This window comes from Helianthus annuus, chromosome 13, assembly GCF_002127325.2.
Source record: "Helianthus annuus cultivar XRQ/B chromosome 13, HanXRQr2.0-SUNRISE, whole genome shotgun sequence".
Taxonomy (NCBI): domain Eukaryota; kingdom Viridiplantae; phylum Streptophyta; class Magnoliopsida; order Asterales; family Asteraceae; genus Helianthus; species Helianthus annuus.
In genome coordinates this window covers 122,624,439-122,646,674 of record NC_035445.2, presented here as the reverse complement: position 1 = coordinate 122,646,674, position 22,236 = coordinate 122,624,439, and the positions used below count along the sequence as shown (strand labels likewise).

Below are 22,236 nucleotides of genomic sequence, written 5' to 3'. Positions count from 1 at the left end.
GGCAACAATCGGGAGAGAAGCCCAAATGCAAGAACTGCTAGAAATTCCACTTCGGGAAGTGCAGGCTTGGGTCGAACTCACAGTCGCAGTCAAAGACGTGTGCTTGTGGACTGTGCAAGTCCAAAGACCACAAAACTGTGGACTGTAAGAAGATCAAGGACGCAACCTGCTACAACTGTAGTGAGAAGGGGCACATCAGGAGCAACTGCCCCAAGTTCGCCAAGAAGACTGAAGAACCCAATAAGAATAACGCTAGAGTCTTCAAAATGGATGTGAAGGAAGCCCTGCAAGACGACAACGTAATAACAGGTACTTTTCTCGTGAATAATATATTTGCAAGAGTACTTTTCGATTCAGGCGCTGACAAATCCTTCGTAGACCAAAAATTTTGCAAACTGTTGAACATGCCTATTAAAACCCTAAATGTAAAGTACGAAGTAGAGCTAGCAGACGGCACTGTAGAAACCGTCTCCACTATATTAGAGGGATGTATGATATCCATTAAGAACCATTCTTTTCCTCTATCTCTACTTCCCTTTAATCTAGCTGGTTTTGACATCGTTCTGGGCATGGACTGGTTAGCGCACAATCAGGCCCAGATAGTCTGCAATAGAAAACACATTGTGCTAAAGACCCCGACTGGCGAATCGCTCACCATTCGAGGGGATACGCAGTATGGGTTGCCCGAGAACGTATCCATGCTCAAAGCTTCAAGGTGCTTAAAAAGAGGATGTGTCATCTACATGGCACAAGTGATTATTGAAGAATCCAAAGCAAGGATAGAAGACATTCCTGTCATTTCGGAGTATCCAGAAGTTTTCCCTGAAGACCTACCTAGGTTGCCACCAGATAGGCAGGTGGAATTCAGGATAGATATCATTCCTGGAGCAGCTCCCATTGCTAGAGCACCCTACAGGCTAGCACCGACTGAAATGAAGGAATTGAGAACCCAGCTGGATGAACTGTTAGCAAAAGGATTCATCAAGCCTAGTTCGTCTCCCTGGGGAGCACCTGTCCTGTTTGTGAAGAAAAAGGACGGATCGATGCGTCTGTGCATCGATTACCGTGAACTCAATAAAGTCACAATAAAGAATAGGTACCCATTGCCAAGGATCGACGACTTGTTTGATCAATTGCAAGGGGCTAGCTATTTCTCAAAGATCGACTTGAGGTCGGGCTACCATCAGTTGAAGGTCAGAGATGAAGACGTACACAAAACAACTTTAGGACTCGTTACGGTCATTACGAGTTCCTAGTGATGCCTTTTGGGCTCACAAATGCACCGGCTGCGTTCATGGATCTCATGAATCACGTCTGTAAGCCGTACTTGGACAAATTTGTCATCGTTTTCATCGACGACATCCTTATCTATTCAAGGAATAAAGCCGACCATGAGAAACACCTACGATGTATTCTCGAATTACTGCATCGCGAGAAACTCTATGCCAAATTCTCTAAATGTGAATTCTGGCTACGAGAAGTCCAATTTCTTGGACATGTCGTAAGTGAAAGTGGTATCCAGGTGGATCCCGCTAAGGTAGAGGCGGTCATGAATTGGCAAGAGCCAAAGACGCCCACAGAGATCCGTAGTTTCCTGGGATTGGCAGGATACTACCGGAGATTCATTGAGAATTTCTCAAGGATTGCTGCGCCCTTAACTTCTCTAACCAAGAAGAAGGAAAAGTTTATTTGGGGCCCTAAGCAGCAAAAATCCTTTGATATTTTGAAACAAAGGCTGAGCAACGCTCCTGTGTTGACGCTACCGGAAGGTACCGAAGAGTTCGTAGTCTATTGCGACGCGTCACACACAGGCATGGGGTGTGTGCTCATGCAGAAAGGCAAAGTGATTGCCTATGCTTCACGACAGTTAAAGGTGCACGAAAAGAATTACACCACCCATGACTTGGAACTGGGTGCCGTTGTATTCGCACTAAAACTGTGGAGGCATTATTTATATGGAATCAAGTTTGTGATCTATTCAGATCACAAAAGCCTTCAGCATTTATTCAATCAGAAGGAGCTAAACATGAGGCAACGCTGTTGGATGGAGACCTTGAATGATTATGATTGTGAGATCAGGTACCATCCCGGCAAGGCGAATGTAGTCGCTGATGCCCTGAGCCGGAAAGAAAGGATGAAACCCATCCGAATTAATGCTAGGAGGATGGAAGTAAAGAATAACTTGATCGAAAGGATATTAGCTGCACAGCGAGAGGCTGTGTTGGAAGCTAATTATCCTAAGGAAAAATTAGGAATAACTGAGGAACAGTTAACTCTCCACAAGGATGGACTTTTGAGATTGAATGGGCGGATATGGGTTCCTATTTATGGAGGACTACGAGATGTTATCCTCCAGGAAGCCCATAGCTCCAAATACTCTGTCCATCCTGGAGCAGATAAAATGTATCAGGATTTAAAGGCAAACTATTGGTGGATAGGCTTGAAAAAGTCTGTAGCCGCTTATGTAGCCAAATGCTTGACTTGTGCGCAAGTCAAAGCTGAGCATCAAAAGCCATCTGGCTTGCTACAACAGCCTGAACTTCCTGAATGGAAATGGGAGTGTGTAACTATGGATTTTATCACCAAGTTAGCAAAAACGAGCAAAAGGAACGACACAATATGGGTTATAGTCGACCGACTGACTAAGTCAGCTCATTTCCTACCCATCAAGGAGACTTATAGCTCCGATACCTTGGCCCAGTTATATGTTGATAAGATTGTCGCCCTACATGGCATACCGGTGTCTATTATCTCTGATCGAGATACGAGGTACACGTGTCACTTCTGGAAGAGTTTTCAACAATCTTTGGGCACACGTTTGAACTTTAGTACGGCTTACCATCCCCAGACAGACGGCCAGAGTGAGCGTACTATTCAAACGTTAGAAGACATGCTGCGAGCATGTGCTATCGACTTAGGTGGTAGTTGGGATAAGAACTTACCCCTAATCGAATTCTCCTACAACAATAGCTACCATACCAGCATAAAGGCTGCGCCTTTCGAGGCATTATACGGTAGGAAGTGTAGATCGCCTGTTTGTTGGGCGGAAGTGGGAGAGGTCCAATTATCAGGACCAGAGATAGTTTTCGAGACAACGGACAAGATTGCCCAGATCCGGGAACGTCTCAAAGCTGCCCGTGATAGGCAGAAAAGTTACGCTGATCCGAAGCGTAAGGATTTTCACTTTGAGGTAGGTGAAAAAGTGTTACTAAAGGTATCACCCTGGAAAGGGGTGATGCGTTTCGGTAAGAAGGGTAAACTGAGCCCGCGATACATAGGACCTTTTGAGGTTATCGAACGGGTCGGGTCGGTTGCCTATAAATTAAACTTACCAGAAGAGCTCAATGGAATTCATAATGTGTTCCACATCTGCAATCTAAAGAAGTGTTTCGCTGATGAATCATTGGTGATCCCACACACAGATGTGCATATAGATGAGAGCTTGAAGTTTGTGGAGAAGCCTTTGTCGATTGAAGACCGACAGGTGAAAAAGCTCCGAAGAAAACATGTGCCAATAGTTAAAGTTAAATGGGATGCCAGGAGAGGTCCCGAATTCACGTGGGAAGTTGAATCCACGATGAAAGAGAAATATCCCTATTTGTTCGAGTAATCTCAGGTCGAGATTTATTTTAAGGGGATGAGGATGTAACACCTCGAAATTTTGTGTCCAATAATGTATTGACACGTGTCTTGAGCTTACACGTGGCGTATTATATTTAATAAAGGACTAATGTTGACAAACCTTGAAAGTATATAAATTCGAGGGTAATAAATGTCAAACAAGGGTAAGTATACTGTATAGTAACCCTAAATGGTGCTCGTACCTTCAAATGAATAGATCATGGATCGTACGGAAGCGAAACGCGGAAGAAAGTGAGAGATTACAAGCTACAGGGGTTAACTGTGTCAACATGTTTAATTATACCTCTGAGTGACCCTTTGACAAACCCAAGGCTTTGTAACAGTAAAATACGCTCACTAGAATGCACTATATAAATTCCGCAAAGTTCCGTTTTAAAAACGAGAAAGACATGATCAAATTCGTATGAGAAGGGTTAAAAGCGTCAACAATATAAATTAAAGCTTTTCAGATAATAAGTAAACTATCCGGGGGCTTAACAACACGGGTAAATAACGCGAGGTCCTTAATTATAATTAAACGAGGGCCATATCGCAAAGTTACCCCTTCAAACCCGAAAGGTCAGGGTATTAATTACCAAAGATTTTCATAATCATTATAAAAGATTCAAAAAGATATTTTTCTTAACCCTTACGGACCGCAAGGGTCATGCCTTACGGACCGTAAGGAAGTGAATGATTAAACTGAGATCCGCTACAGGCTTACGGACCGCAAGGCCTAAGCCATACGGTCCGTAAGCGTCGCCCAGCGACAGAAAAATGGCTGTTGGCTGTTTTAAACGGTAAAGCATTTATGTATGGGTTTCCCAGAGGTATGGGCGCCCCCTACTCGACCCATAACACCTAGAGACACCTGCCATTCATCCATGCTCACTTGTAGACTAATGTGTGGTGATCTAAAGGCAATTTGAGCACTATAAATAGACATGTAGTATGCATAAGTTTCACCACACTTCAAACACTTCTCTTGATCATCTCTGGAGCTTCCAAGCTTTCTCTTATCATTCTAATTCGTGCTCAAACTTCTGTAAGTCATTTATATCCTTTGTGGTTAAGTTTTACTTAGTATTATAGCTAAAAATCGAACCGTCATAACTACGGTTTGACTTCAAGATAAATCCTTAATGGCTCAGTCTTATGTCGAATCAAAAGTGGTTATGTGTTGGTATTTATGTGGGTAATAAACCTCTGAAAGGGTTCCCCATGATCACCACTCCAACTAGTTCAAATGTCGAGTCAAACGCGTACTTAAAAAGTTAACAGAAAGCTATTTTTGCGATTCTTGCATAATCTGTAATGTAAACGATATGCAACCTGTTTAGACACTCATAAAACATGATAATAAGTATATAAACTTGTTTACGCTCGTTTGATTCGGCCATTTGCTATATTGACCCGGTTCGGAACCGAATGTCGCAAAAGTTTGACTTTTGCTTTGACCTCAGTTCTGACTCGTTTTAGTGCAATGTAGATATGCCTTAGGACTCTCTTAGGACCAGGTTACATGATGGTATAAACCTCTGTGACCGGTTCGTTGTTTGTCCGAGTCTTTTACGCATTCCGTTAATTACTTAAAAGTTGACCGTAACGCCCTTTTTAAAATAAGACGAGTATTTCGGACACGTGAAGGGATCATAACCTTGCTTACTAAATTCTAAGCATGTCCTTAAAGTTTCACGTCAATCCAAGGTCTAGAATAGGAGTTATGCTAAAAAGTGCAATTAAAGTAAACTTTTGTAATAAACGGCGCAATTAGCATAACGCATACCTAAACCAAGATTTCGTCACCGAAACTTTTACCCACTGTAATAAAATAATATTTTGGGATTTTTAAGGATTTTTAATAAATTTTAACCTGCTCATAACCTGCGGTTATGGCTACGGTTCGGTAAATACCGAATATGCCATTTTCGGCCAAAACTTGAGTTCTGCAAGGTCTTTTGACCCGATTCCAGTTGCTACTGATTTTAAATAATAAATAAGATATTTTAGACTTGTTAAACTGATCGGGAAACTCAGGTTTCCTGTAGAACTCAGAAATCCCCTTTAAAAGTCTTCAAAATGACCGGAAAACCCCTACGGGGCGTATAATGAACTAAAACTCGTTACGGGCATTATGGAAGGTATCTTACTGATACCACAACCTCTTTAAAGTATATTGACTTAGGAAAACAGTGTAGGACTCCTACGGTTACCCGTTGCGCCTCGCGCGCACGGTTCGACTTATGTAACTAGTTTACATAGATTAGCCGATACGGGTCAAACCATATCATTTTGACCCCAAAATCCAGAGTGTGAATATTAAACCCGTATAAAACAAGTCTCCGAGCTTGTTGGGTCAGAATCACATTCCATTCTCGGTTTTCGCCTTTCACGCGATTAAACCGTACCTATCCCTCGAAACTAACCGGTCTAGGCTACGGCTAATATAAAGACCCGTTAGGATTCTAATAGGTTAATTTAAACCTTCGTTCTAGAATAAGGAGCCCCAGTAAAAGATACCTGTGAATTAACTGATTAAGGATAGTACTTGCAAAGGTAAATACTTTTAACTTATTTTCCCTTATACGGGCTTGGGTTACGGTATATAAAATACTGCTTGATTGAGCATCAAATAATTCCATGGCTTAGGTGGTTAATTGAATAGTTTGATCGGTTCATTTAAACAGTCTTGTTACTTAAAAGCCTTTGGGGGGTTAATGACCATGTCCCGGATATCCTTGGCATCATTCGAAGAAATGGCCACGACCTTGACAGTCGGGTGTAGGCGTACACCCGGTATTATGTCTATATTATTAAAAGACGTAGCCGATGGTTTACCCACCTCGGTTTTACGCAAATGTGGTGTGTCTATTGATCTTTAACCCGGCACGATCCGGGCTACTGAACGCATAGAAGGAACATGTAATTCGTTCACAAGATTATAATTTTAAATAATTCTCCCAAGTTAAACAAACATGTTTATGCCATGTGCATCCAAACAAATTTTAAAATCATTTTACAAAATGAGTCAGTTGATTGTATTTACCAGTGTAAACTGACGTATTTTTCCAAAAAGATTAAGTGCAGGTACTACACGTAATTGGCTGGTAGTAGCTCCCTAGCATCTAAGGAAGTCTCGCAAGCTTGATGTCTATCTGTTGAACAATATTTTTATTTATTTGATCCATCCTGTGGATACTATTCAACTACTTGTGATACAATTGGATATTACAGTAAATGGTTGAATTATATTTATCTTTATGCTTCCGCTGTGCATTCATATATTGTGGTTTGACTATATTGTTGCGAACTACGTCACGGTAATCCCCCACCGGGCCCACCGGTGATACACGTGGAAATCGGGGTGTGACACCTTATGAGTCAATGGTAAAGCGTTGGAGATCTAAAGTAAACAAGTTATGTTCCTTAATTGAATGATAAAAAATAGCTATGTGCTATATACAATAATTTGTGAGACCTTCCTAAATATTGATGTTTTAGGATTATGAATAAGTCTCTTTATTTTGTCTTAATATGGGATGAATGTTACAAAGTGATATTATGATATCCTTAAGGCTGTGAAGAATCAGAATGATGCATCTTTTATTCACATGCTAAAGTATTGTAGTCTAAATCATGCTATACTAGTACTTAGTTAATTATGGGTCTTGACGAAGACTAATTAACTTTAAACATTCAAATGTGCATGAACACAAAAGAATTTGTGTACAGACAAAGTTGAGGGAGAATTTTCATTAATTATAAGGAAAAGTCATGTAACTTTTGAATAGTTTGTTCGAAAAGCTAACGAGGAGAACTCATTGTCTAGGCTTATTCTAGATGTTAAATTATAATTATGCTAAGTGGTGACAAACTAATGACAATAGCATGTGTTGCTTTGGTTAGCTCGGAAGCTTATGTAAGCTAATGCAATATGAGTTGTATTCACTGATACAATGAGGTTGATCTTGTTCAATCATATGTGTATAAATGTCGGCATAAGTGAAGTTACGGAAATGTTGATCAAATGGCAAGAAATGTGGGGGATGATCATTTAGAAACAACCTTATAAGGGTATGTAGAAATGGTTTTCATTACCCTATCTAGATGATATCCTATAACACTTAAATGTGGGGTGTCTTGCATTTGTATCATAAAAGTTTGGCAATAAGGATTTTGTAATCCAATCTAACATCGCAAACAGATGACTATGTGGAGGACGCAAAGGTCGTAGTGCATATTAGAGATGTGTTTGCCTTAAATGATAAGCGTATCTTAAAAAGACATCTATTATAACCAGATTCAGATGGCCACTGAGGTTATAGTCTTAGAAGTTGACAATAGGCAAAATTAACTTACGAGTTAAGAACACATCATGACAACTGATCTCAAATACGCAAAGTTATTTGTTAATGTTATAGATCTAACAACCTGAGGGTTTATTAGAGATCAAGTTGTGGAATGAGACTAAAGCCCATGGAAAACGGGTATGTGAAGGACACCTAACTTAGTTGACTGGAGATCCCAAGATCTAAGTTCAATTGGACAACTAACTCATATACCTAAAAGGGGTCACTGTAGGGGCATAAATGATATGCATAAGCTAGTATATATGGTTATACATACCCCCAAAGTATAAAAGGGTGTTTAAATACGTCCTAGTTGATTCCTATAATATTCTGTGACAAAGAGTGAGGCTAAGCATAATATGTGATAAATGATTTGGATAAATCACGATAACCACAATGCTTTTAATTATCTAAGGAGAATCACCTATGTTAGAGAGAAGTGGGGTCGCTTCGAATGGAATTGAGGGCACAATTCCTAGAGCTCTCGCAGAACTAGGAAAGTGTTCCATGACCATTATTGAACACGACTATGAGGAGATGACCCGGCTAAGGAGAGTCTTGTGTGAAGTGTATTGTCGTCTACACAAACGGCAGACGAGTTCAAAGACATCGAGATCTACTCAGAGCTAGTGGGCTAAGTGCATTTCATGAGCGAAGGTTCAAAGGGTAACACCTACCTATCGTATGCAAAACTCAACTGTCGAGGTTACATTGGAAATTTTAAGTGTTTTGAACAATCTCCATTTATGTGGGGGATTTTGGAAAAATTGTGAATGGATATTTAGTTAATTTATAATTGAGTGAGATTATAATTACTAATTAAACTCCATATGTGAAACTCTTGAGTAGAGTTTTATGTCACTTGATTAGCTTTTATTAGAGTTTTATATCTCTAATTAAATCACTAATTAAGTGAAACGTTTAGTAGAGTTTTATGTTACTTGGTTAGCTTTTATTAGAGTTTTATGTCTCTAATTAAATCATTAATTAAGTGAAACTTTTATTAGAGTTTTATATCCCTAATAAAATCACCAATTAAAATAAACTCTTCACTACACACAACTCTTGTAAAAAAAATGGTAGGCTATGTGACTCATTAGAATGATGAGAAAACTACAAGAGAAAGATAATATGTATGAAGAATTCTTGGAGAAGTGGTGAAGACTTGAACATCCATATGTTGGGAATTATAGAGAGATGAGTTTTCTCTACCCGATTCCATCACCTTCGTATCATTATTTTTCCACAAGTTCAAACACTATAATTCTATTCGGTGTAACCTCGGGCGCGTGGCCATTTCCGGCAGTACAGACTGCTTTGGCTGTTGTACCCTGGGAGACAGACGCATCGTCTTTAGTAGAGGTGCGAAATCTGTTTTAAGGGAAGCGTATTGAACACGTGCCTCAACCAAAATCGTCAACGTTTTAGTGTGCTTTTTGTTGCAGTCAAGGAGTATTTTTCAAGACTCAAGATGATGAATATTCGAGTCTAGGATGCTATCAGGTGTGCATGAAGGACCCACGAGAGATGCGGCTTGAATCAAGATTGGTAAATATAATTATATTTTATCTTTTTTTTATTTAGTTATTGCAACCGGTATTGTACTATGATATTTTCTACGAATAACGAGAGTCTCGTTATTATATATTATGTAATTATATTTTAGAGTTAAATGCCCCGATAGTCCCTGTGGTTTTGCCTTTTTTCATATTTAGTCTCTAACTTTCTAAAATTACCTCTATAGTCCCCAACTTTTTATTTTTTGTTCCCGGATAGTCCCTGGCACGGATGGGAGTTAGTTTTTGGTGTTAAGTGAGTGTGAAATTACCTAAATACCCTTTATATTAAAAATTGATAAATAAAACATTTAAAATTTAAACTTAAACCCATTTCTTCTTCATCCCAACACCACCTGCAACCACCCACCTTCACCATTATCTTCAACCTCATCCACCAATGCCACCATCACCCTTCTGGGAGCAGACAAATAGTGAGATTAGTCAGATTAGAGCTACGGAGGGTGTTCTTCATCATCGACCACCAAATAATTGCAATTAAGGTTCCGTTTTTGCTCACTAGACCAACAAGTAGGCCCCATGTAATGGAACACGATTCCTATGCCTCCAATCACTCATGATAAGCCCAATCTGAGTTATGGATGATTTTCTAGTATTCATCCAAACAATGTAACTGAACAAGATTCCTATGGTCGGCATTACCATCGTCGAACCCTAGTATCCAAACCTGCAACCATGTCCAAAACAACCACAGTGGAATCTTTTTTTCCGATCTGCTCACCACCGTCGTTTATCGACATAACAACACCATCGTTGCTAGACTTCATGTCCACCTTCGCCTTTAATTGGTACCAGAATGGTTTGCCAAAAATAAGGGCTTGAAGAAATTGAAAGTTAGAAAACAGAGCACATGTGATAAGAATGATGATGATATAATGATAATATTGAAGTAAAAATTAGAGTAAAACATAAATGGAATTTACATCTAAAACAATATCGAATTGGATTTTAACGAAAAAACTCCAAATTGGTGACGAAATCGACCAATATAATAAAAAAGAAAACAACAAGTAGGCCCCATGTATATATATAATAAAGGGTATTTTTGTTATTTCACACCCTTTTAACTGAGAAAACTAACTGATGTTAGGCATAGGGACTATCCGGGAACGAAAATTAAAAAGTTGAGGACTATACCTGTAATTTTAGAAAGTTAGGTACTAAAGGTGAAAAAATGATAAACCACAGGAACTATCCGGGCATTTAACTCTATATTTTAGAAAAAGTGAATCTAATTCCTACAACATTATCACCCAAATCAGTTCAACAAGAGCTTTTTTTTATTATTATAAATAATCTATACATATAATAAAGTAAACCAATCTGTGACACGTGTCATTCATTGGATGCACCTATTTTTGGATTTTCCCGCCTTTCTTTCATATTTATTTTCTAATAATTTATCTTCTAATTTGTAGATAATATTAAATAGAAAAATGTTTATCTGATAATTATAACCCTTTTATTGAAATTTGAAAAGGGTTTCACGCTTTTTTGGATTTTATTAAAATTCATAACTATATTATACAATTATAAGTTTGAATATATATGTCAAAATTAAAAATTATTCTTCAAAAATTCAATAAGATCCATACTCTATATATACATTTAGAAAAATGTTAATAATTGCAAATAATACTAAATAGAAAAATGTTATTTGAATACAAAAAAAAATATAGGATATCATCAAATGTATATCGATTACTTAAATGAGTATACACATGCATGGGCGGTGATAAGGGTGTGCGGGGAGGACTACCGCACAGGGTCTGTGATTTCGAGGGGCACGTGTTTTTTATAAAAAAACCCCGATATCTATGTTAATTTTTTTAAAATAGCATACCAAACATGCTCTTAGTGAGCCCAATACCCATTGGCATTAGCTTTAGGGCATGTTTGCCTAAGCTTTCTGAAAAAATTTATTGACTTATTGGCTTTTTGAAAAGTCATAATCTACAAAATGATGTTTGACAATATGGGTGTATGTGAGGAAAAAAACTAATAAGTCAATAAGTCAATTCATACTGACTTTTCCAATAAGTCTATAAATTGTTTCAAAAAACAAAACCAAACATGCTCTTACTGAGCTCAATACCCATTTTATTTTAAAATTAAATAATAATATTAAAACATTACGAAAGAACATATTTTTTCGAGCTCAAACAGGGTACATGAATTCTTACATACGACTCTGTACACATGCATGAGATTTTTTTACTATTATTATTAGTTTCATTATTCATCAAATATATATAAATGTCTCCGTCTTTGATTTGCATTTACACGAAATATTTATTATATAGTTTAAATTATTCAACCCGTGTAACACACGGGGAACTAACCTAGTATTAAGATATTTAGACGATGTTTATTTGATTTTAGTTAACCGAATACTACCAATATCTAACTCGATTAGATGTCAATGTTGTTTGTTGAAAAAAAGCCTCTCCTAACGGGTGCTATTGTGCTATCCATATGTTATGTTCAATTACAAAGTCACCACATGATATGTAATCAATCAGTGATAAATGATTTAAGCCATAAACATGTGAATTTTCAGTTATCAAAAGTCGAATGATTTAAGCTATTTTATCTTTTCATATGATTAAATTTTAAGTTATCAAAAGTCGAACGATGTTGATTACGTCTTTTCGAACGTTTTCCATTTAAATGATTTAAGCCATAAACATGTGAATTTTCAGTCAGAATACATTTTTTGATAGTCATATTTCAGTTGAATTTAAATTGGAATATTATAAGATAATATGTTTTCATTTAACATAATTAACTAGGTTATAACCCCGTGTATTACACGGGTTGAATAAATGAATTTTATATACCAAATAATAAAACATTATCCTTTTAAAAGTCTCATTTATTGTAGGGGTTGAAGAAATGTAATTTTATATATTAAATAATAAAATAAGTTATATCTATAAGAACCATATGTATTGTACGGGTTGAATAAATGTAATATTATATACCAAATAATAAAAAAATATATCTTTACAACCATTATATTACACGGGTTGAATAAATGTAACATTGTTTACCAAATAATAAAAAAAGTTATATTTTTAAAAAGCCCCGTGTATTACATGGGTTGAATAAATATGATTTTATATACCAAATAATTAAAAAATATATTTTAAAAAACTAACGGATTTTTTTATATTCAAAGTAGAATAAGACTGAATATTAATCTAAACTAACAGATTTTTTTGTATTTAAAGTATGATAAAATTGAATATTAATCTTTATTTATTTAGTTGATATAAGATTGAAAAATCATATAAAATGAGAGAATGACAAGTGTAGATATAAATATAATCTTTTAAAGAATTTATAATCGTATACTCAAATTAAAAATATTAACTTTTTTTGTTTCAATTTTGTGCTATAAATAAAAAAAAAAGAATACAATAAATTAAAGTTTGAGATTAAAAAAAAGACCAACGTTTTGGTATATCTTTTCTTTTTTACGCATAAGCAAATTCTCAATTTTTATTATTTACAATCATGCACGTTTTTTTAGCATTATCTTTTTTACGCTTAAGCAAATTCTCAATTTTTATTATTTACAATCATGCACGGTTTTTTAGTATTATAAGATTGAAAAATCATATTTATATTTATTTAGCATTATTAATAATTTTAATCAATTAAATGAGAAAATGACAAGTGTCCCAAAACAGGTTTCTTTTATTATATAGTATAGATTTATGAGATTAATTCGCACCCTTAAACTACAGGGGTTACAAGAGAAAACTTTTGTACGAAGCATACCAAGCTCCTCAGCCATTGATCAGTAGCTATAAATAAAATAGTGAAATAAATCATTATGATTTTTAAATGGCTACAACTTTTTCATATGTTAATTTTTTTTAAATTACATCATATTAACGAACATTTCATTTTTTTTTTAATTCGAGCAGCCTACGTGACTACGTGATTTTGAATACTTAATTCGTGATTACGTGATTTCATTACAGTATTTTATATGAAACCACATTGAGTGATTACGTAATTACGTAAAAACAAAAAATGTAATACATAATATTTCATATAGATACCTAATATTTCAGGTCTAATCACTTATTAAGGATAAACCATAAACAAAACATTAGCCAAACCAACCTATAATAATCACATAATGCCGTATATTAGAGATTTAATCACGTAATAAAGCATAAACAATCAAATTCTTATTATTGAATGTGTAATCACGCAACAAGCATAATTGTAATAACATCAGTTATAACAAATCATATTAAATGTGTAATCAAGTAATTGATTTATATTGAATGTATAATCACTAATGGTATGAATGTGTAGTCACATAATGGATATTTAAAATCAGATAATCACGTGCCGAGTATTCAAAATCACGTAATGGACTAATGGGTATTCAAAATCCTGTAATTTTTTTTAAAACTATAGCAATAGGCTGCTCGAATTAACGAGAATGAAATGCTTATTAATACAATGTATTTTTTTAAAATATTAACGTATGAAAAAGTTGTAGCCGTCTGAAAATCAAGTAGGGAAGTTGTTTCAAGTGAAAAAACACTAAATTACCCTTCCTGCTAATGACATTTGTCCTCCTCTTCTTCTCACATATGCTTCGTACGTGAATTAGGTCTTTACATATCCAACCACTAAACTCTATATATATATATATAGATATATAGGGTAATGCTCTACAAGAAACCTTATATTTTGTCTTTATATATATATAAACTATTTAGTTTATAGTTTTTTATGTTTTTTTAATTTATAGTTTGTCTTTATATTTTTTCTATAACTTGTATAAGTAGTGTTTTGTGAAAATTTAAATACAACTTTTGGATTAGGGATGTATTTTTCTTATCTCATTTCCATATAAATTTTATCATTATCATGATTATATTAATAAAAGTAAATTATAAATATCGACATTTATTTTTATACCAAATTTTAAAACACGTTATATACATTTAAATTTGACAAGTTTCATACCTAATGTTTAGATTTGCAAAAGTGATTGTGTTAAGAAAATAGATAAATCCAGATTTTTAGGTTTAATTATTTTAAAATTTCCCTTTAAAGGGGGGGGGGGGGTGGGGGGGGGATATTTATTAAATGGTATAGATAGATATATTGCAAAAGGTTGTGGTAAAAATAGGAACTCATTCTTATTGAGAAAACATCTGAAACTCCTAGATATATTGCAAAAGCGTGTGATTAAAATAGGAACTCATTCTTATTGAGAAAACATGTGAAAATCCTATGTAGCAAACTTTTTTTATAAAAAAATTAGGGTACGTAAGTAACATATTTCCAAGCCAGGAAAAATATATAAAAAAAGCTAGAGATTCTTTTTAAAATAAATAAAATTCTTGCGTAACAAGTGTGTAACAATAAATAAAGCGTTGTTACATACTTGTTACGTTCCCTAACTTTTTATTAATTCCTTCGGCGCATTTTTTGACTTTTTTTTGCCTCAAAACTCTTAAATATATGTTACTTATATGTTCTAATTTTTTTAATAAAAAAGTGTTAAATAGAGTTTTCATGAATAACATTTTATTTATTTATTTTTTTTTGAACGGCTAATTTCTTTTGATCCCCTATCGTCTATGAGACTTGAACCAAAACCTTCCTCATTATCTCGGTATTCTCCTATTGCAAAATACCTCTTTTTTTAACACGTTAGCCCCAGGGACCAAAGAGATTGATTTTGTAGCAAAATTATACAAAAAAGAACAGTAGACTAAGTCTAAAACAGTAAAGTACGAACAGTCCAACGAAAACTAACATTTCTTTCACAAAACAGTGAAACACAGTTTCAGCTCTTTCAATTTCTTTCAAAGTCCTCTCTCTCTCTCTCTCTCTCTCTCTCTCTCTTTCAAATTCCCAAAATCTCGCGGGTTTTCTTGCATTATGATTGATCACTTCATGCACAAATGCATACTTTCAAATCCATAATAAAAAGGGTTTAAATATTCACCCAACACAAGTACAACCACCAATTGTGAATGAAAAATGCATGCTTTCCGTCTGGGTATTGTTCTATCTTCCCTCCAAAACTAAACCTTTGCTCCAATTCATCATCATGGACTTCAAGCAAAAGAAGCAAACCAGGTTAAATTCTGCCATTTTTCTCTTAGTTTAAATCGTATATGCATTTTCTACATTCATGTTTTATAACTCCAGTAAACATTTTTAAAACTTAGAGGACGTGATCGGGGATAAGAGTTCTTTAAAAGAATTAGGATTTAAGTTAGGGACTTCTAGTGGTTATGGACTTCTAGGGGTTATGGGCTTTTAGGGCGTTAGCGTTTATTTTACTATAGTTTTGTTTTTCTTAGCGTATAGATTTTTTTTAGATGGGTGTATAGGTACTTTCAAGGGGTTAGAGCATTCTTACTGGAATCTTGGTCTCCATATTTGAAATAGTCACTTTTCTCTAAATTTATCTTTTAAGCTAGCTTTGTTTACTTTTTAAAACCCTCTCATATCCCATTCTACATCTCTATCTCTATATTCGTTTTTTTCTATAATTTCTTTCTTTTTCTTCCATACTTTGTACACACCGAAATGCTTGAGGTGGAATATTTAAATTTTAGAGATGTGAATGTTGAATATATTGAGATTCATTGTGGTTCGGTATTTAAATTTTGGAGATAGAGATGGAGATTTTGATGGAAAAGCAATAGATGAAACACTCTAAATTTCAAGATGGAGATGGAGATAGAGAAGGAGATGGCGACTTCATTTTGCTATTAGCTGTACTTTTTATTTGCCTCTTTGCTCTTTTGTCTGCTGCTATTATAGTTTACTCACCATGCTAGCAATCATTTACTATTATCATTATTGGTACTTTTAGTGGATTGTGCTTTGATTCTCTTAGGTACTAACATGATATCCAGACATTTGGACTACTAAACTTTTGCTTAGTTTTACTTAGCCACATCATTTAATATTGTTGTTCTTTATTGAAAAAAAAAAAAGATCTTTTTAGAGTCGGGTCTCAATGGGAGTAACCTTTGCCCTCTCTGTCTCTTGGGATAGAGGAAAGGTTTGCCCCTCATCCCCTCATCCCACCGTCCCCAGACCCCGATAGCTTTTTCTATAAGTGGGATTATACTTGTTACATTTGTTTGTTTGTTTGTTTATTGCTGAAACTTCAAATTAATCCTACAGGTTTCGCATCGGCGAAAATAGAAAGTCAAAATCTGACCGTCCATTGCACATTCCTGGTAACGAACGGCCTGAAGACAAGATTTCAGTCCCATCGGATAATGTTGGTAAAGGTAGAACAATTCCAAGTTCAAGTCATGTGGGTATCAAATTAGGGGAATCCAGAAGTGATCTAGATGAAAATAATGGGTCAAAAGGAAAACGGATACTGGATCCTGGAAGTGAGGTTATCCTAAAATGGAACAGAATTTTTCTTGTTTCTTGTGTAGTGTCACTTTTTGTGGACCCATTGTTCTTTTATGTTCCTTATGTAGAAGCTATGGGTAGTTCTCAGTGTATGATGCCTGATTTGGTTGTTGGGGTTCTAGTTACATGTTTGCGCACTATTGCGGATATATTTTATACGTTGCATATAGTTTTAAAGTTCAGGACTGCTTATATTTCACCATGTTCAAGACTGTTGGGTAGAGGTGAACTTGTTACGGATCAAAAGAAGATTGCACGTCGGTACTTGAAGTCGAGTTTCTTTATTGATCTTGTTGCAACATTGCCCTTACCTCAGGTATGTCTTTGTTTTCTCCTCTTTTAAGTTCATCCTTTTTTTTGCGAATAACACATACTTCATTGATCGCATGAAAGCGGACATGTTTTTACATAATAATTGTGTTTGGATGTGTGTTTCGAAAGTGATTGTGTGATAATGGATAACGAGAGTCATATTATTAGTAGTACAATCTTTAAGAGAGTGGCACAGTGGTAAGCACCTGATAGGTCTTAGGTTTGAATCCAACTTTCACAGGTTTTCCATTAGTCCTTCAAGGTCACTTGTTAAACGCAAGATGCACTTTACAGGGTATTGGTGGGTCCTTGGGATTTTCCGTTCAAAAGCACTTTGGTGATCTCACGAGTTTTCATGATTACTCCAAGAGATACTTATTGGATGTGCTTAGGCTTCTTGACATTGTAATAATCGCTTTAAGAAAGCTAGAGATAATATAAGGGTATGCAATTTTTTTTTTAAAGTTTTGGTGCAACTAGTATCAAGTTGATTATTTGTCACACTCTAATAACTGAATATGGATTATTACAACTTCAAATAACACAAGCACATCCAAACACTATCCTATCGCCATTTAGTTACCACTAATTAGGTAGTTCTTATCATTAAATATCATACATAAAGTTTCAAAATGCACATTGTAACACCTTTGTAATCCCTTTTAAAACACACGTCCAATAATTTCTTATTGTAGCTTAACAGAAGCGATAAATTATCGACTACATGTCTAAACTACCCTCCAACGAATGATGAAGTACTATATTGGGAGCTTTTTGTTACCCAACTTTTTCTTATTACAATACAAGAAATCAGGTAAACTTAAAACTTGAAATGGGCCAAACAAGAAACATTGTAATTCATGGCACATTTGGATGCAACCATTTGGGTGATCATATTAATACTATCGTCTACACTGGATCCAACATTAAGTATATACAAGAATTTACCACCAAACAAAAATCAAAATATATGTTTGTATACAGGGGCGGGCCTATGTGGTGCGTTAGATATGCATGCGCATACCCTAAGTTTTTTTTTCTTGGTGTTTCAGTAGTGTTAAAGGAATGTAAATTAAAAAAAATGTTATTTGACACATCTTACTCACATACTAAATACAGGTTTTCTGACACATACTAATGGAAATGAGAAGTTTAAACTCACATTGTGTTGTTTTTAAATTTCACTCAGATTGTCCTATGGTTCACTCTTCCAGTTATCAGATCACCAGATGAAGATTGCACAACCAATGCTTTAGTACTCATTGTCCTCCTCCAATATATTCCAAGACTTTATCTTATTTTTCCTTTGAGCTCTCAAATTATCAAAACTACAGGAGTCGTCACCAAAACCGTTTGGGCTGGGGTTGCGTATAATCTTGCGTTTTACATCTTAGCAAGTCACGTAAGTGTTCGTTTTTAATCTTTGAATCCTTAAAACCTCCATAAGTTTTTGTTTAAGCAGTCTTTATCTAGCTAACTCATGGTGTGTATGTTATGTAGTTTGTAGGATCATTATGGTACTTGTTGTCAATTGAAAGGCTTGCAACATGTTGGACATCTACTTGCATACGTGAGGATAATGCAGTGAGATGTTTACCTCATTATTTGAAGTGCGAGGATCTACACGACCCTGCACAGAAGACATGGGCCAATAGTACACAACTTTATAAAATGTGTAGCAACACTAAAAGTTTTAAATATGGGCTATTTGAAGATGCTGTTGCAAAAGATGTTTTTTCTTTCAATCTTTTTCAGAAGTGCAGCTATTGCTTATGCTGGGGCCTACAGAACTTAAGGTGTTGCTCTACCTTGTCCCTTCAAATAACAGAATTTAGTTACGTAAGGTCGAGTAGAGGTGGCAGTTTTGGCTAATTTACTTATCAAATGGTTGATTTGGATTATGTTTTTATCTTTATCAGGTCAAATGAAAAAAAAAACTGAAAAGTCTCGCTAAAGAGTAAACAGGTTGAAAGCTGCCGAAAGTGTATTTTTAATCATACATCCTCATACAAATTGACATTACTTTATTCAATAAATAAGATCGTTATCGTAGTCATTTAGTTTTTACTAAATAGTCATAATTTTCCACTAATTATGCATAAGAAGAATTAGATACCATGTGTTTTTGAGTCCACCCCCCCCCCCCCCCCGGCTTATTATCCAACAATAGGTCGGGTCAAAACAGGCTGCGTGATCTGTCAACACTTCCTTTGTCCTGTTTTGAACTTTTGAACTTCAAATACGATAACATAAGTAACAGTTTAGGAGGTTGTAAACAATTAATTATTCATGGGTGACATTTTAACTGCTTACCATTTACCTTTTAAGCTAGGTGTTCTAGTTTTTACTCATCTGAGATGTTAAGCAATATGGTCTTACCATTCTTTTTTTACTACACGCAGCTCATATGGACAGACCTTATCAACAACCGCATTTATTGGAGAAACATTGTTTGCCATACTCATCGCCGTTGTGGGACTTGTATTATTTTCCCATTTAATAGGAAATATGCAGGTATGTAGCATGCACATAATGTTTTTTTCCCAGTTTTTTGGTGACCAAAAGACCCCTGCTAACGATTCGGTAAAGCGGATCTTATGCCGGGCAGGTGGCCTTCAATCAAGGGTTCACGAAATCATACTAACATATATAAATCATCTTATAGTTAAAAAAGCATGAGCTCCAAATATTTCTCAATGTAACTGTATAACCACATTGTAATTTATTTAACCACCTTTTACATTTCTGCAGACGTACCTAAAATCCATCACTGCAAGGCTGGAGGAATGGAGGCTTAGACGGCGAGACACAGAGTCATGGATGAGACATAGACAGCTGCCTTGTGATTTGCAAGAACGCGTTCGTAAGTTTGTACAGTACAAGTGGCTTGCAACTCGTGGTGTTGATGAAGAATCTATTATATGTAGTTTGCCGAAAGATCTCCGACGAGACATCCAATGCCACTTGTGTCTTGATCTTGTTCGACGTGTAAGATATGAACCTGTCTTGTATTAATCTATGTTGGATTTAGTTGTTGCAAACGAGTTGGGTCAGGGAATTTCTTGCTAACAATATTGTTACATTTTTTTTGAGTTCAACAATTTTATGGGTTGTGCGCATTAAAAACACTAAAACGACTTTCGACCCGTTTGACCCATTTTCTTTTACCTAAAGTTTTTCAGCTAATTCTACAGGAATAAAATATAGAATTGAAGGAATCAGTAGTTTGACCTTTTGAAGGTGGCAACTTTGGCCCATGACTTACTAATGGGTTGATTTACGCAATGTTATATGTCTAACGGATAAGATAAAAATATAACCATAAAAGTAAATAGGTGAAAGTAGTTAAACGGGTCGGAACAACTAACTCCCATTAAAAAACTAGACAAAAGTGTTATCCGCCCGATCTGTTCTGAGTTGTACCACAAAGTTTTAACTTAACTATTACTTTTCAGGTCCCTTTTTTCTCTGAAATGGATGGTCAACTACTGGATGCTATATGTGCACGTTTAGTGTCATCACTAAGTACTCAAGGCACATACATAGTACGAGAAGGTGATCCGGTATCAGAGATGCTTTTTATCATCAGAGGAAGACTCGATAGTTCCACCACTAATGGAGGTCGAACGGGCTTTTACAACTCGATTACTTTAAGGCCCGGTGACTTTTGTGGAGAAGAGTTGCTCGAGTGGGCCTTACTACCAAAATCCACTCTTAATCTACCATCTTCCACAAGAACAGTTAAAGCATTAACTGAAGTTGAAGCTTTTGCTTTAAGCGCGGAGGATCTAAAATTAGTTGCTAAACAGTTCAGACGGTTACATAGTAAAAAGCTTCAACATACGTTCCGTTTTTACTCCTACCATTGGAGAACATGGGCTGCGTTTTTCATTCAGGCGGCTTGGCGACGTGCTAAGAAGAGACGAATGCAATGGAGCCGCACCATTAGTGAATCATCGCATCATGATCATGAAACTGAACATCATGATAATGCATCATCGTCCAGTTCGAATTCGCTTAATGTCACGATGTTAGCTTCAAGATTTGCTAGAAACACGAGGCGTGGAATCTTGAAAACGAAAGATGTAGAATTGATCAAGCTACAGAAACCAGAAGAACCTGACTTTTCTGCTGATCCTGAGGATGACTAGTTTTAAGTCACATGATACATATTACATAGTTGTAAGTTGGTATTGACATATCAATTACTTTACTATATATAGTGTGCCTATATGTATGTGTGTAAATAATTAAACCCATTTTAGAACTAACCTAATGTATTTTATATTTTATGAATAACATATAAATGTTAAAATGTTTTGTTATAAGTTTTGTTAGATAATATATTACTAGTTTCCTCTATATTTTGAAGTTAAGAGACTTATTATTTAACTTTGTTTGACTATAAACCTAAGTGGATTTATCTACTAAAATGAGCTTGCATACAATCAATGTAACACCTTAGGCAAATCCCACATTGGTTGTGGACATAAGAGATTCTTCGTTCATAAGAAATGTCCCGTCTCAAATATTACCAACGCGATTTGAGCTTAATGTTTATGGATGAGAGAATAACTCCATAGTTAAGCGTGTTCAGGTGTGAGTAGCACAATGATATGTGATCTTCTGGGAAGTCTTTATCAAGGCAACTAAAAACATATATGTGAGCTCTTCGTGGACAAAGAGGACAACATTAGTGGTACGAGAGACCATATGCTACCAATGGTATCAAAGCCACTCTAGTGTCGTTCATGAAACTGATATGAGGGTGTTTATTGTTTTCTTTTAAAAGCATATGGTATAAATAGAGGAAACAACTATGACATCAGAAGAAATGAGGTCAAAGATAAAACATGTGTTAGTTAAGGAGTTGGTCCTATCAAAAGGAAACCACAACCAACTCTCGAGAAATTTGAATCTGTCCAAACACCTGATACTAGGGCTTTGAA

General features: G+C 35.5%; 1 protein-coding gene across 1 annotated transcript; it reads left to right on the top strand.

Moving 5' to 3' along the window:
• The first annotated feature begins 15,415 nt into the window (after positions 1-15,415).
• LOC110903207 (cyclic nucleotide-gated ion channel 17) lies at positions 15,416-21,547 on the top strand. Its single transcript, XM_022149317.2, has 7 exons — positions 15,416-15,670; positions 16,733-17,291; positions 18,477-18,689; positions 18,788-19,083; positions 19,690-19,801; positions 20,039-20,275; positions 20,743-21,547. Exons 1-7 carry the CDS (start codon positions 15,576-15,578, stop codon positions 21,436-21,438), a joined length of 2,208 nt encoding a protein of 735 aa, XP_022005009.1. The 5' UTR covers positions 15,416-15,575; the 3' UTR covers positions 21,439-21,547.
• Positions 21,548-22,236: the final 689 nt, after the last annotated feature.

What these genes read in the sequence shown, in the direction of transcription:
- LOC110903207 (XM_022149317.2), top strand. Translation starts at nt 15,576, where the DNA reads ATGCTTTCCGTCTGGGTATTGTTCTATCTTCCCTCCAAAACTAAACCT. An exon ending in AAGCAAAAGAAGCAAACCAG is followed by an intron (nt 15,671 to 16,732) that starts GTTAAATTCTGC and finishes TTAATCCTACAG; the next exon opens with GTTTCGCATCGGCGAAAATA. An exon ending in ATTTAATAGGAAATATGCAG is followed by an intron (nt 19,802 to 20,038) that starts GTATGTAGCATG and finishes ACATTTCTGCAG; the next exon opens with ACGTACCTAAAATCCATCAC.